The 15,725-nt window shown below is 45.7% G+C and overlaps 1 protein-coding gene across 2 annotated transcripts in view; it reads right to left on the bottom strand.

Annotated features, from left to right (window-relative positions):
* Nucleotides 1-1,208: 1,208 nt before the first annotated feature.
* LOC143981674 (cystatin-A-like) overlaps nucleotides 1,209-15,725 on the bottom strand; it is a 253,879-nt gene continuing 239,362 nt past the window's right edge. Inside the window, exons 3-4 of one of the 2 annotated variants that reach the window (XR_013274346.1) lie at nucleotides 4,294-4,395; nucleotides 1,209-1,635 (exon numbers count right to left, since the gene is read on the bottom strand). Coding sequence is in view for 1 of the 2 variants with exons in the window: in XM_077479677.1 (XP_077335803.1) it covers nucleotides 1,447-1,635 (189 nt within the window). In the remaining variant the exon portion in view is untranslated. The remainder of the gene's footprint in view (nucleotides 1,636-4,293; nucleotides 4,396-15,725) is intronic. The other variant, XM_077479677.1, reaches the window with a different exon arrangement.

Raw genomic sequence — 15,725 nt, 5'->3', positions numbered from 1 at the left:
GTTTAAGGCTTACCTGTAGGTCCAAGAAATATCTCCTAAACCTACATGGTTTGAGACATTTGCAAAAAGACAGGCACTGCTGTCTATGGCGCATGCCCTGTAGACAGCGGCATGCAGGCGCACCAAGCATGCCACTGCCAATAGCGATATGTTGTTAGTGGCGGCTCCTGTGCAAATGTGCAGGAGTGATGTCATTGTGGCTCCAGCCAATGACAGCACCACAAATCCTGGAAAGACGGACTCTGGAAGAGGGGGGACAGTGGTGAGATCGCTGGGTCCCGTGTCAGGTAAGTGACACATAATGGGCTACTATGTGATGCATAGTAGCTCATTATGCTTTGCAGGGAAACAGGAAGTAAAACCATTAGGGTTTACTTCCTCTTTAAGGCTCAACAGTTCCTAAATGTCTTGCAGGACAATTTCATGTTTTAGATGGTAGATGCACCAACATGTTACTAGACCTACTGATTAACAATACAGACCTGTGGCAATATGGGGCAATTTAGGAAACAGCGATCACCGGTCAAATAGCTTCAGTGCAAATCACACAAATAGGAAGCATAAGGGGAATACAAAGACACTTAATGTCAAAAGAGCCAACTTCCCTAAACTATGAACCTTGCTAGAAGATATAAATTGGGATAAAATATTAGGGACAAACATGGAGGAGAGATGGGTTTGTTTTAAGAGGATATCAAATAAGGGCATTAGCCAATGCATCCCATTGGAAATAATGTAAAAGGAGCAAACAAAAGTCCTGGATGGCTTAACTCCAATGTTAAAAAAGCAAATTAAAAAAACCCCACACAAGGCTGAGGGATCATCAGCATTCAGACTAAGAATGCAACAAGAAATGCAAGTGTGCAATTAAGGCAGCTAAGAACAAAACATGTAGCAGAGAAAGGAGAGGAGAAAAAAAATAAAATAAATAAAAAATAAAAAAAAACACCCCCACACAAACAATTCTCCAATGTAGCACCGATTTAAAAAAAAAAAAAAAAAGGGCCAAAACATCCCTGAGAATTAGGGACCAGTTTTCCCAACATCAATAGTATCCAAGCTCTTGCAGGTGATTGGGAAACATTTTATATAATACACACACGATTTTACTAAAAAATAAAATCTACAAGACTCTGGTCCAGCTGCACCTGGAGTATGCCACCCAGTCCTCAGGAAGGATGTACTGGAAATGGAAAAAATAAAATAAAAACCTTCCAAATTTTTTTATTGAATTTCTCAGGTCACATTACAACTAGCAAGATAACCCTGAACAGGATATTACAAATACATATCAATGTCATGTACATAGCTAGTGTTCAGGCTTAAAGTCAAGACAGCTCAGCCCACATAAAATGTTGTGCGTTGCCAGCCAAATGCATTTCTGGAAGATCAGATTATGTACTTTCAGGTTCTTTAACCTCTTGTTGCTGGTCCTTTAAAGCAGTTTCAAGAAGGATGGGCTGTGGCGTTTTTTGAATGTGTGACCAATTGGGCCTCATCTTTAGCTGCGAAATACTCCAGCTCATCATCCTTGGTCTTATCCGCCTGGAAAGACACCAAAGTGGGTCCCTCATCTGAACCAGGCAGAGGTACGAAGACCCGAATGTGGATATAAGTGTCCTCTCCAGTGTCCACCTGAAGACAAAAAAAAAAAAAGTCACCTCTAATTGTGCATTTCCATCAAATTATATTAAGAGTTCTACCAAAAGATAAGCTTTCAGATGCCTGGGGGCTACTTTAGTTTGCAAGCTCCTATGGGGCAAGGATTGCCCCAAGGACATTAGCATATAAGCTCCTTTGATGAATTGACATAATTGCTGGAATGTTCTCTGTGCAGCACTGAATAGGTGCTGTATAAAATGTAAACTACCCTGTTTTCCCAAAAATAAGACCTAGCGTGATTGTTGGTGATGGCTTCAATACAAGCCCTACCCTGAAAATAAGACCAAGGACTTTAACTAGGGCTTATATTTTAGCAATCACGCTAGGTCTTATTTTCAGGGAAACAGGGTAGTACAACTAGCGAAAAAAAAAAAAAAAGAAGTTTATAGGCTCTTCTGGTGCAGAGACTGATGGGAGTAGCATTATCTGTACATTATGGTAGCATGTTAGAGCTATAGCAAGTCCAGGGGTGGGAGCAGAAGAGATGCTGTGACCCATGCAGGGCTGCTGATAGGACAGTACAACTGGCCCTGTTGTACTGGGCCCGGGCAATCTGCACAGAGACTGAATTGAAGAGATCCATCATCTCCCTCCATCTTCCTCCTCCACTCCATGACCCATCAACCAACCTCTATCCCCACCCTCCAACATTTAACTTTTTGCCACCTCTGGAGGTTCTTGTGGGTGGGTGGGGGGGGGGGGGGGGGGGGGGACCCATTTCTTCAGTTTTGGGCACATGTCACTTCTGCACCCGTTCCTCAAGCTGGCTCAAGTCCCAGTCTGCATGATTTGCCTTCCCTGGCAGAGTGATTTCTCTCCCTTTGCTCATTGTGCTCTGCTCTCCACTTGGCCTGAGACACAGACAGTCAGACTGTTAAGCAGTGAGGGCAAACAGCAGCATTAGTGGCACAGTCTCTACAGGCAGCACATGCGCTATGGTCCATAACACATGTGCTGCCCGCAGCCAGTGCCACCCATGCCTCGATTGCCATAACACATGTGCTGCCTGCATAGACTGTGCCACCTATGCTGCCAATGGCAGCATGGGTGGCACTGTCTGCAGTAAAATATGTCATTGGCAGCACATTATGGCACTGTCTGCAGTATATGATTTCTGAGGAGAGCACTGAGGGTGATGTTATGATGTATGGTGGTTGCCATGATCCAACCAAGTGAGATTAGATCTGGATTTTTATTTTTTTTGCTTATTTTCAGCAGTATTGCCAGTCTGGATGGGAGGGGAGTGTTAAATGCAGCAGCAGATTTAAACAAACTGAAGGCAAACTCCAGCTAATACTTTATAAGCCGTTACAGCAAACAGTAACTTTTTGGGGTTGCACCATGTCCTATGCATTTTGCTGCAGGGAGGCAGAGCAGGTGCCTCTGTACCCCCAGGGGTAAGACAGGATAGACAATTTCTTTACATTAGTGATAGAAGTGTAGTATGTGGTTTGTCAAGCTCCTCTGGTGCAGAGACTAAAGTGACTGGCTCAGTGTTCTCTGTACAGCACCATAGTATATGTCAGCGCTATACAAATGTATAATAGTGTGTGACTGTGGGAGCATTGAGCCTAAACTGACAATGTTATGTAGCACCGGCTCCTGAAGAGCACACACTATGTTTTGAAAGTTAGTTACACCTGAACTTCAGTTTGGGTACAATTGTTCTAAATTTGGACCTCAGCATCAGTCTGACTAGACTATAGGGTGTTCAGCCTGGCCATAGGGGGCACTGTCTCTTCTGGCAGGCATGGAACCAGTCTGGTTGGGTGCTTTAAGGTTATTTTCTGAGCCCGTCCAGTGGGAGTGTCTCTTGCTGTGCTTTCTGGGAGAGGGTACTTAAGATGCAGACGTCACATGGTTCGGTGTTCCGGTCCAGTAGTATGTTCTGACTCCATGGTCCTGGTCCTCCTGACCAGCCCCCAGGAAGGCTATGGCCTGGGGTGCTGATCCACCTGACTTATTGTCTGGCTAGCCTGAGGCAAGGAAACTAAAGGATTCCGATGTGGTCCGGTGCCATCTCCAGTAGTTGGAGAGGCCCAGTAACTTCATAGCTATCCAGGGGAGGACTCTTCAGAAGAAGGCCATGTACGGGTTGGCTTCTTAGCAAGAGCCTGGTGGGGCTGAAGTACCCAAGTGAATCCAATCTCGTCGGTATCACCAAACTGGCTGAAAGATACAGGTATCACACAAGTGTTCCACATGTTTCCGTTTCCTGCATGTTCTACAACAACGTCTGTGGCAGGGACTTGTTCCCGAGTTAAGCACCTTGTTGGCTGCTAGGCCTTGAAAGGGACTATCCAACTTGAGTGAACATACAGTTTTGAATGGCCATTCTCTGGATTTATTCAACGTAAGCAAGTCCTTCATTGACTTTGACACTAAGAGCACCTGAACTTTATTCCCAACCCTCTGATCCCATTTTAAGAGACTGTTGACTATGGTTATTTGCAAATAAAAATCCCTTTAAGCAGATCTGTCAGTCTCTAAAGTTACTGGGCCATCTACCATGGGAAACCCCCCCCCCCCCCCGACACAAAATCGAGGAGAAGGCAACAGTAAGCCCAAATAAAACCAGAAGCTCCTTTGGGGGGGGTTAGTGCTACAGTTACATAAAACCCAAAGCATTACCTTGAAAAAGTAATTTATGCCAGCAACAACCTGAGTACTGACGAGGACTGCCTTAAATTCCCCAGGGTTAGTCCCGGACTGCTTCTCATACTGTTCCTTCACCTGGGAAAAAGAAAAGCAAAAAGTTTAAAGACAGGCAAGAAAATTTAACGTCAACATGCAAAGCTATATGATGCTGTTTTTTTTTTTAAATGAAGGGGGTGTTGGAGATACAACAACTTTCAGCTTGGCAGATTGACTTCAGTTCACAATCAGGACACTAGATGTCGCTAATGCTCAGTGATATGCTATACATTCGTCTGTTCTTACCATGTGAGGTGACATTTTTGGCTAGTGTGGTTATGTTCCAATAAAGAAGCCAGTTCCTGTTACTCCACAATGTCTAATCTGAATTAACTTCGCAACAGGTGGGGGGGTCCACTTTAAAGGGGTTGTAAAGGTAAGCGTTTTCACCTTAATGCATTCAGGTGAACAAACATCTGACAATGCCGGCCCCCCCCCCCCCATTTTACTTACCTCACCCCTCGAAAGTCACACGCTCACCCCCGACTTACTCTTCACCACTCAGCCTGGACGCTGATTGGCTGGAGTGGATGGATTGAAGGCAGCGCAGCCATTGGCTTGCGCTGCTGGCAATCACATCCAATGACGTGGCGCACCCATGTGATACAGCGAGCGGCTATAGCATGGGAGCGTGCCCGCAGGCGCTTCTCACCATGCGAGGGAGCTCGCATGAACGTGAGAAGTACCTGCGGGAAGAAGCAGAGACAGCTGCCGAGGGACCGCAGAAGAGCAGGTTTGAGGCCACTGTGCAAAACAAGCTGCACAGTGGAAGTATAAAAGGTTTTTGTTTGTTTTCCCCCTTCTTAATATAACAACCACCTTTACAATCCTTTTAACACTAAGTTTTTGAAGCACTTTTGCATTAAAAAGGCACCAGAAAAGCTCATGAAAAATGCTTCCCTTTAAATTCTAGGTACACTATTTTGTCAAAGATAAACGGTAACTGCCAGGTACCATGTGATAGCCGATTGGCTCATAGCCAACACCAAGCAAGCAGTCATGAATGGAAACCATTCATGACCCATTTTGCCTACATAGTGATCACTATGACTAGTAAGGTTAATCAAGCGATGAGTGGTGTGCGCCCATGACCCACATAAATCTATGTGGCTGTGCTTGCCGCCTGAAGTATAGTTACTGAGCGGTGGGTAATATAACATGGCAGTTATTGAAACCTGAGTGTTTTGCTCCCTCTAGTGACTAATCTACAAATTGTTACAAAAAAGACAAAACAAACAAGCAAAATGTCAAAAAAACTGATCCAGCACCTGAATATCTATTATAGATATGCAGGGACGTCTTTACTGCAGGACAAAGATCTGTATGTAGCACCCACCTGGGTCTACTGGGAGAAAATAAAAATTATATATATATATATATATATATATATATATATATATATATATATATATATATATATATATATATAAAAGCCATTTTCAGTGCTGTTTCGGTTTTTGGCCTAGTGTATTTTTCATTTTCGGTATTGGTTTCGGCACCAAAAAAAAAAAAACACCCATTCGGTGCATCCCCAATTGACAGCAGTTGGGAATTACACTGCTTCTATTGTTAAAGTGGCTGTAAACCCTTACAAACCACTCTGACCTACAGGTAAGCCTAGATTAAGGCTTACCTGTAGGTCCAAGAAATATCTCCTAAACCTATACGGTTTAGGAGATTTGCCAAAACACAGGCACTGCTGTCTACGGCAATATGCCGTGAGTGGTGGCTCCCATCGCATGCGTGACATCATCGCGGCTTCTTCAAATGACAGCAGTGAGACCCACCGAGAAAATGGATGCTACGGACTACAGGGGACAGCAATGTCTTCACTGGCTCCTGTGTCAGGTAAGTGACACATAATGGACTACTATGCAATGCATTATAGTCCATTATGCTTTGCAGGGAATCAAAGAAAGATCTTACATTCACCGCAAGGCTATAATGGGAAGTTGAACAGAATTTAGGCACTTCAAGGCTTTAATGAGAGTGGTTGTAGGAAAGGGTTAGGGGGGAGGTTTCAGATACCCTTTTTAGCAAATCACTTAGACTCCTTGAATCAAAGGACAAAAGCTCTTTTAGCAGATCTTGAATACCTGGGTAGGTCTCACAGACATAGCAACTGGTAAGATGTCTGGATAAGTTTCTCACTTAGCACTAGGGATGAGCCTAACACCCCCCGGTTCGGTTCACACCAGAACTTTCGAACGGACCCCAAATTCGAACGAACTTTAGAACCCCATTGAAGTCTATGGGACTCGAACGTTCGAAATTAAAAGTGCTAATTTTAACGGCTAATATGCAAGATACTGTCCTAAAAAGGGTTTGGGGACCTGCCTCCTGCCCCAGGGGACATGGGTCAATGCATAAAATGTTTTTAAAAATGGCCGTTTTGGCGGGAGCACTGATTTTAATGACGATTAAAGTGAAAAAAAAAAAAAAAAAAAAAAAGTACTTACCGGTAACTGTCTTTCTGGGAAATCTTCCAGGACGGCACAACTGAGAGATGAGAGGCTCCTCCCTACAGGAAACACAATCAATCGACAGCTGTTTTAAGTCCCCACCCTTCCCCTTGATCCTCAGTTTGTAGAGAAGTAACTCCTGAACCAGGTTCACAAGGGAAATCATTCCTCATAGGTACTCACCTTCTAGTGTTCTAGAATTTTCCCTCCACCAAAGGGCGGGAAGTAGGCCTGCCGTCCTGGAAGATTTCCCAGAAAGACAGTTACCGGTAAGTAACTGGTACTTTTCTCAAGTCATCTTCCAGGACGGCACACCTGAGAGGATAAACAAGTACCTCAGGCCTACCTTAGGGTGGGGCCACTGCAAGACCCTCTTGGCGAACCTTGGCTCTGCAGTGAGCTTTACCTCCACTCCATACGCTCATATGCTTGATGAAGGCATCTTAGCTGGATCATGCAGCTGATCTGCAGGTCTGCTCCACAGATGTTCCTGCCTTTTCCGCTTCAGATGCAGTATCTAGGTGAAATGGGCTCTTAAAAATGGAATCAGAAAACATGTTAAACTTGTAGGTTAGCAATGTTGCCTATCTCACACATCTAACAACCATGGCCTATTATGCCTGTAGGTGCTACTTAGAACCACTAAAAAGATAAATAAGAGACCTGTGTAAGACAAGGACACTACATTAATCAATAAGAGGGCCTGTCTTAACACTATCCTGTTGAGGGAAATAAAACTGCTTCCTTTTTATCTTTATGTCAGCAAAAGACTAAAGGGAAGCCTACTTAAGGGAAATAGATTAACAGAAGCTTGAACCCTGGGTTTAAAGGCATGCCCAATCTATGTCCTTACTTACGCCTGAGAGCCTTCTTCAGGAGATTAAAGTCCCTAGCAGGAGTAGACTACCCATATTGCTATGTCTAGTTTTGCTAAAAGGGCAAAATGAAGGCCATGCACCGAGCCGAAACCTATTCCATCGGGTATACATCTTTATACTTCATCCTCAGGCCCTAATACTCCTCTGAACAGAACTCTCCAAGTTCTTACTAAACAGGGCGATTCATTATCCCCTTCCTCCAGTGTCCCATAACCCTACAGGGCTTCAACCCTAGGAAATGGTTCTGGCATCCCTGAATGCAAGTGGTCAAGGTTTTCTGACATGTGGCATCTGCAGCCCGAACTCCTGGCCCCTCCATGGAAAAGAAGGCTGAAATACAAAAAGGTGATACATGCATTATTAATATCACAAATAAAATGATCATAGATTGTGGGCACGGCACAATAGATTTAGACAAAAAAGGACACAAGCATAGACAACAATGTTGTGTGCCTGAGTGTGACTAGCTAAACCAATATATCAAATATGGGAAGAGACCCAAATCTGAACCTCAATGTAGACAAACAGTCCTCACAGTCTGGTTTTCTGATGTGCTGCCAAGACGTAAAAACATTAAGACTCAACCAAACCCTAAATGCTGCGTATTTCTTTAGTGCAGCTAGCTAGGTCATAACTGATATATAAATACGGAAAGGACAGGAACCCCCTTTACTGTTGTGCTTTACCTATGTACAGCAAAACAAGGCTATAAATATAAAGACAGAAAGACCCAAACTTCTATGTTGTGTATTTCTGACAAACCACCAAATACAGTTATAAGATTAATATGAACACCAACTCCCGTGTTGTGCATTTCTGCTATGCCACAGGGAAAAATATGGAACACAAAAGACAATCCTTTCTGTCATGCACTTCTGTAGTGTAGTTCAGATAGAACCAACACTGATAAAGGACACAAGCAACCTGCAGCATTGTGTTTTTCTGAAACAGAAAGCACCAACAAGCTTCAATCTTGAGTATTTCTGCTGTGCAACAACATAAAAGCAGACAGTGAGGAAAAAGACAGACAGCCTTTACAGCTGCAATCTTTCTGGTCTGCTGCAAAATAAAACAATATCGCCATGATGAGTATTCCTGCTGTGTAGCAAAACCTCAATCAGAAGGGACAGATAAGTTTAGGGTTCCCACACCCGTGCGACCCAACCTGCGACTTGGGACTGCAAGACGCATGAGAAGTCATACTATGGCTTCCAATGGGTACCATTTGTGTCTGTGCGACACCAGCAGTCCCTGATTCCTGGATCCACAGACCTCAAGATTACACAGGTCGCAGGGGAAAAAAAAAATAGCAATTTTCAGGTCGAACAAGTAAGGGGTCCCCAATGCTGTGACTCCCTTGAGGATTGCAGCCAACAAACCCCTGCTGTGTATCCCTAAGATGCAGAAAGGTAGATCCATGAGAAACACTGCTCACTGCTTAGCCTGATATACAAACGATAAGGCAGTAAATATAGGACATACAGGACACAAACATTCAATCTTTGTGTATGTCTGATGTGTAGTAATATACCAATACTGAGCAGAGAGGCCACCATCCTCAATGTGTCTCTCCGCTGAGCAGCAAAAACAAAATCAGATAAAGACAAGCAACCTTCACTGCTGTGTCCTTTCTGATATGCAGCCAATAAGGCAGTATATGCAAGACATAAAGGACAGACAACCTTCAATCTTGTATATGTCTGATGTGCAACAATATAACAATTCTGAATAGAGATAGCGCATCCATATTGAAGCGATTTGGCCTTGCGACTCAACATGTCAAATCGCATGGCTAAAATCAGCACAACACCACTTTGTGGTGCTACAGGGATTACCAAAGGCAGTATATGTACTACACCTGGCAGGGGTTCAATTTGTATTTCTGCTATGTAGCCCAACAAATTCGAACCATCAATTTTCACTGCTGCCTTTCTGATAAGGCAGTAATACAGGACACAAAACCTCACAGACCTTAATGCTGTATAAATCTGATGTGCAACAATAAAACACTATGAATAGAGATAGCACATCCATATTGAAATGATTTGTCATGCGACTCAACATGTCAAATCGCATGTTTAAACTCGGCAGCCATTGCTGTTAATAGCACTGTCTGAATCAGCACAACGCCACGCAAATCAGGACCATCAGACTTCACTGCTGCCTTTCTGATAAGTAACCAACAAGGCAGTAAAACAGGACACAAAGCCCCACAGACAGACCTCAATCTTGTGTATGTCTGATGTGCAGCAATATAACCATTATGAGCAGAGATGTCACCAGACTCAATGATGTGCATTTCTGCTGTGCAACACAAAACCAGAAAGTACAGACCACCTTCACTGTTGTATTTTTCTGATCTGTAGCCAAACAAAGCAGTACCTTTAGTATATAAAGGACAGCAAACAAGCTTCAGTGCAGTACATTTCTGATGTACAGCAATATAGCCCTTATTAAGCAGAGATGTCACAAATCTCAATGTGTATTTCTGCTGTGCCACAAAAACATCCCAGCAAGCACAAACCTTCACTACTGAGGTCTACTGGTGTGCAGCCAATGAGGAGTCATGGTCTATCCCTTTATGAAATAACCAACAGGCAATTTATTTCATAGGCATATCCTGGGCTGTAGATACTAAACCTTCACCACCAGTGAAGGAACAGATCCTAAAATGGTTGGACACCCTATTAGTAGTAGTTGTTGTCCTACCTTACCTCCATAGACTGAGCAAACGCTAGCCAGCACATATCCAGGTGGTGCTGATTAGCAACTAAAGTCTCAATGAGCCCAGCCCTAGAGACCAATTTAAGACCTCTCTAGAAGAGGTGGTTACCAGTTTAGCCTGGGGGGGTAAATGGCTATTTGCAGGCTTCAAACAATCAATTACCGTATATACTCGAGTATAGGCCGACCCGAATATAAGCCGAGGCCCCCAATTTACCCCCAAAAAACTGGAAAACGTATTGACTCGTGTATAAGCCGAGGGTGAGACATGGCTGTCCATCCCTGTGTGTCCGTCCATCCCTGTGTGTGTGTCCGTCCATCTATCCCTGTGTGTGTGTCCATCCATCCATCCATCCCTGTGTGTGTATCCATCCATCCCTGTGTGTGTGTGTGTGTGTGTGTATCCATCCATCCCTGTGTGTGTGTGTGTGTGTGTGTATCCATCCATCCCTGTGTGTGTGTGTGTGTGTGTGTGTGTATCCATCCATCCCTGTGTGTGTGTGTGTGTGTGTGTGTATCCATCCATCCCTGTGTGTGTGTGTGTATCCATCCATCCCTGTGTGTGTGTGTGTGTGTGTGTATCCATCCATCCCTGTGTGTGTGTGTGTGTATCCATCCATCCCTGTGTGTGTGTGTGTATCCATCCATCCGTGTGTGTGTGTGTGTGTGTGTGTGTGTGTATCCATCCATCCGTGTGTGTGTGTGTGTATCCATCCATCCGTGTGTGTGTGTGTGTGTGTGTGTGTGTGTGTGTGTGTGTGTGTGTGTGTGTGTCCATCCCTGTGTGTGTGTCCGTGCAGCCTTGTGTGTGTGTCCAGCCTACCTGTGTCCCGAGCCGCCGTCGTCCCGAGCCTCCTCCGTCCCGAGCCTCCTCCGTCCCGAGCCTCCTCCGTCCCGAGCCTCCTCCGTCCCGAGCCTCCTCCGTCCCGAGCCTCCTCCGTCCCGAGCCTCCTCCGTCCCGTGCCTCCTCCGTCCCGTGCCTCCTCCGTCCCGTGCCTCCTCCGTCCCGTGCCTCCTCCGTCCCGTGCCTCCTCCGTCCCGTGCCTCCTCCGTCCCGTGCCTCCTCCGTCCCGTGTCGTGCCGATGGATCGCCGCTCCAGGATCGCCGCTCTTCTCGGCGGCCATTCTACAATTCAAAAGCCGCGCCTCCGCCTCCGCCTGTGATAGGCGGAACACTCAATTTCCCAGCAGCCTGTGTTCCGCCTATCACGGACATCGTCTCATCCTCGTCCGTAGTACGAGGATGAGCGGATGTCCGTGATAGGCGGAACACTGACTGCTGGGAAATTCAGTGTTCTGCCTATCACAGGCGGAGGCAGAGAAGGAGGCGTGGCTTTTGAATTTTAATGTCCGCCGTCTGTCTGCTCGATACGCTGATCAAGCAGTCAGACAGCGGTGACTCGAGTATAAGCCGAGGCCCCCAATTTACCCCCAAAAAACTGGAAAACTTATTGACTCGTGTATAAGCCGAGGGTGAGACATGGCTGTCCATCCCTGTGTGTCCGTCCATCCCTGTGTGTGTGTCCGTCCATCCATCCATCCCTGTGTGTGTGTCCATCCATCCATCCCTGTGTGTGTGTGTGTATCCATCCATCCGTGTGTGTGTGTGTGTGTGTGTGTGTGTGTGTGTGTGTGTGTGTGTGTGTGTGTGTGTGTGTGTGTGTGTGTGTGTGTGTGTGTGTGTGTGTGTGTGTGTGTGTGTGTGTGTGTCCATCCATCCCTGTGTGTGTGTCCAGCCTACCTGTGTCCCGAGCCGCCGTCGTCCCGTGCCTCCTCCGTCCCGTGCCGATGGATCGCCGCTCCAGGATCGCCGCTCTTCTCGGCGGCCATTCTACAATTCAAAAGCCGCGCCTCCGCCTCCGCCTGTGATAGGCGGAACACTCAATTTCCCAGCAGCCTGTGTACGAGGATGAGCGGATGTCCGTGATAGGCGGAACACTGACTGCTGGGAAATTCAGTGTTCCGCCTATCACAGGCGGAGGCGGAGAAGGAGGCGCGGCTTTTGAATTTTAATGTCCGCCGTCTGTCTGCTCGATACGCTGATCGAGCAGTCAGACAGCGGTGACTCGAGTATAAGCCGAGGGGGCACTTTCAGCCTCAAAAAAGAGGCTGAAAATCTCGGCTTATACTCGAGTATATACGGTATGTAGCTCTTGCGTAGGTTTGCACAGAAAATCCTCAATTAAAAGGATGTAGGGAGCGATCTATGGTGAATCGCCTTTAGATCTGCCACTGAGTGGATTATAGCCCAAACCAATAAAAAAAAAAGTTTCTTCTTACCTCCTACACTATAATATAACCACAGTGTAAACATGGAGTGGGAGGTTGGAGCTTATGAAAGTTAACTATAGCAAGTAACCCCCAAAAAGGAGGATCTGTGACAAGGGAACCCCTACTGTGCCACACAGAAGCTTGGTCTCTGCCCATCCTTGAATGTTAGGTCAGCTTTTAAACATTGTGAAGCAACTTTAGATTCCTAGCAGCTGGGCTAATAGGGCCGGTAACCTAGTGCACCTGCTGACCAGGGGAGCTTCTGAATCAACCAACCACTGCCCAATTAATAACCTGTTCAGTGGTATACCTGGCCTGTAAGTAACTTTGTATCTACCAGGTCCCCTCTGTACGCTATATTCATCCCTACTAATGTACCACAACTGGGCATGTAGGGAGAGGCTGGCAACCTGCTGCTGCGATAACCACAGTGTCTCTGCTGTAAGAGGGAGCTGTGGCTGGTGGTTTTAGCAGTGGCGTCTGCGCTATTTGTATCCCGACCCCAAGTTCTGCACTGCACCAGTCAGTATATACACGGGGAAGGGGGAGCAATGGCCTACCTACCTCTTTCTCATCTGAGGTGGTTTAGGCACACTTGTTCCTCTGCACCACCTGTCCACCATACAGCTTCTCTGATGTAAGAGGGAGCTGCAGCTGGTGTTTTTAGCAGAAGCTTCAGGGCTATTTGAATCCAGACCCCAGGTGAGATCTCAAAATGCCCAGAAACCCTCTGGCTGGAATTGGGGATTTTGCAGCTAAATTCCCACGGCAAAAGGAAAGTAAAGTACTCACCGTTGTCGTCTTCCTCTTTTTGCCACAGCCAGCGGGCTTGCTTTTCCATCCTTATGGTCCACACGCAAGGAGGATAGCCGCCAAAGTGCTCCACCCCCCCCCCCAACTGCCGTCCCCATAGGGAGGTGCCAGGTTAGGCTGTGTCCTGCACTGTACCAGTCAGTCTATATACATGGGGGGGGGGCAATGCCTTCCATTCCTCATTCCCATCTTCATATCTGAGGTGGTTAAGGCAGACATCCACCGTAGTAAACTGGTGCCTCCTCGCTCTAGAGAAAGGAGGATGTGGGCGCCTGCTCCTACTGACTCTCAGCCTTCCCTCCTGGGTAAGAACGCCACCGCCATTTTCCCGAAGTTTGAAAATGACGCGGGTGCTTGTTGCCACGCCCTCTCCGGCAGCCCACGCGAGCTACCGGGGACCCAGGAGTCGGGGACAAGATCCCCTTGGAAAGAACCGATGGCCAGCACCCCCGTCTGAACAGCCACCTGTACAGGTAAGGAGGGGGAGACAGGATAATGGCCCCTGAAGTTCTGGGTACACCACTGTACCCAGGGTCCTTCAGCTCTCAGGGGGGGCTCTTCCAATTTCTGCTGCCCGCCCTGAGGAAAAGATAGGGGAACCCCCCAGGAAGGACAAGAATATCCTACCAGACCCAGAGGCTTCCCAGGGGGAGACCACCAGCCCCAGGCTTCGGGTCATTTGGAAAAAAACAAACAGTTTCGCTGTGTAGGGAGAAACACAATCAAAAACTGAGGATCAAGGAGAAGGGTGGGGACTTAAAACAGCTGTCGATTGATTGTGTTTCCTGTAGGGAGGAGCCTCTCATCTCTCAGGTGTGCCGTCCTGGAAGATGACTTGAGAAAAATAAATAAATAACAACTGCTGATTGCCGCCATTACTAGTAAGAAAAAAAAAAAAAAAAAAACGTAATAAAAATGCCATAAAACAATCCCCTATTTTGTAAACGCAATAACCTTTGCACAAATCAAATGCTTATTGCAATTTTTTACCAAAAATATGTAGAATACATGTCAGCCTAAACTGAGGAAAAAAAATTATAGCAAAATTTAAAAAGATAATGCGTTTTTTCAAAATTGTCGCTCTTTTTTCGTTTATAGTGCAAAAAATAAAAAAACGCAGGGGTGATCAAATCCCACCAAAAGAAATCTCTATTTGTGGGGAAAAAAAAAAAAAAAAGGACGTCAATTTTGTTTGGGAGCCACATCGCACGACCGCTCAATTGTAAGTTAAAGCGACGCAGTGCCGAATCGCAAAAAGGGGCTTGGTCCTTTAGCTGCAAAATGGTCCGCCCCGGACCATTAAGTGGTTAAAGGATACGTTCACTTTTTTTTGCATGAAAAAAATAAAAAAAGTGTGAATTTTGGAACCTGTAAAGCATTGCACCAGTGATCAACAGATCGCTGGTGCCATGCAGGTCTCCAGTAGATCTGCCTGTTTATCTGCTTGCCCGTACATCCTATACAGGACAGGAGGCATGAATGAACTACTACGACGCTGCACAGTGCCATGGTGGTTCATTCAAAGCTACAAGCTTATCGTTTTCCATACACAAAGCCCTATCAATCAGTGACGCAGCCTGGCGGGCTGAGCCATACTCAGCCACTTTTTTTTTTCATTTTTGATAGCTAGCGGGGGAGGAAGAACCACCCCTCTAGCAGTCATAGCTGGGATCTGGGAGATGCTGGGGCCAGTCCATTCATAACATGATACATCCTGAATATGAGTAACATGTAATGAAAGGTGAACTTATCCTTTAAATGACCACTTTAACCCATTTTCTAAACCAGATAGCTTTGCCAGACACTAAAAAAGCCTGAGCTTTTACTTCTCTCCACTGCCGTTATGGCACTAATTAATTGGATATGAAAGAATTGCAGCTTGCTGATGTGCTCTCACCTCCAAACGCCATCAGTTAGTTCAACAGTATACTACAATGCAGTAAAATCTGAGGGGTGTAGAGTGCTGCCCCTTCCTCTCACTACCTGAATAACGAGGTTTTAAAATTGGGATTACAGGAAGCAAAGACAAATTTTAATGAACAATGCTGAATTAAAAGGTGGTATTTTATCCATGCTTACACATGCATTTCAGGCCTGGCCTGTTCATGCTAACAAAAAAAAAAAAAAAAAAAAAAAAAAAAGACTCGTCAGTCAGTCCTGTGGTATATGGATTACTTTAGACGATTCTTCTCAGAGATTTTTTTTTTTTTTTTAAAGGCCA

The sequence above is a fragment of the Lithobates pipiens genome, unplaced genomic scaffold (genome assembly GCF_037356315.1).
Source record: "Lithobates pipiens isolate NorthernLeopardFrog02 unplaced genomic scaffold, aLitPip1_a1.2 Scaffold_16, whole genome shotgun sequence".
NCBI classification, from domain to species: Eukaryota; Metazoa; Chordata; class Amphibia; order Anura; family Ranidae; genus Lithobates; species Lithobates pipiens.
This window is presented reverse-complemented; position numbering and strand designations above follow the sequence as displayed.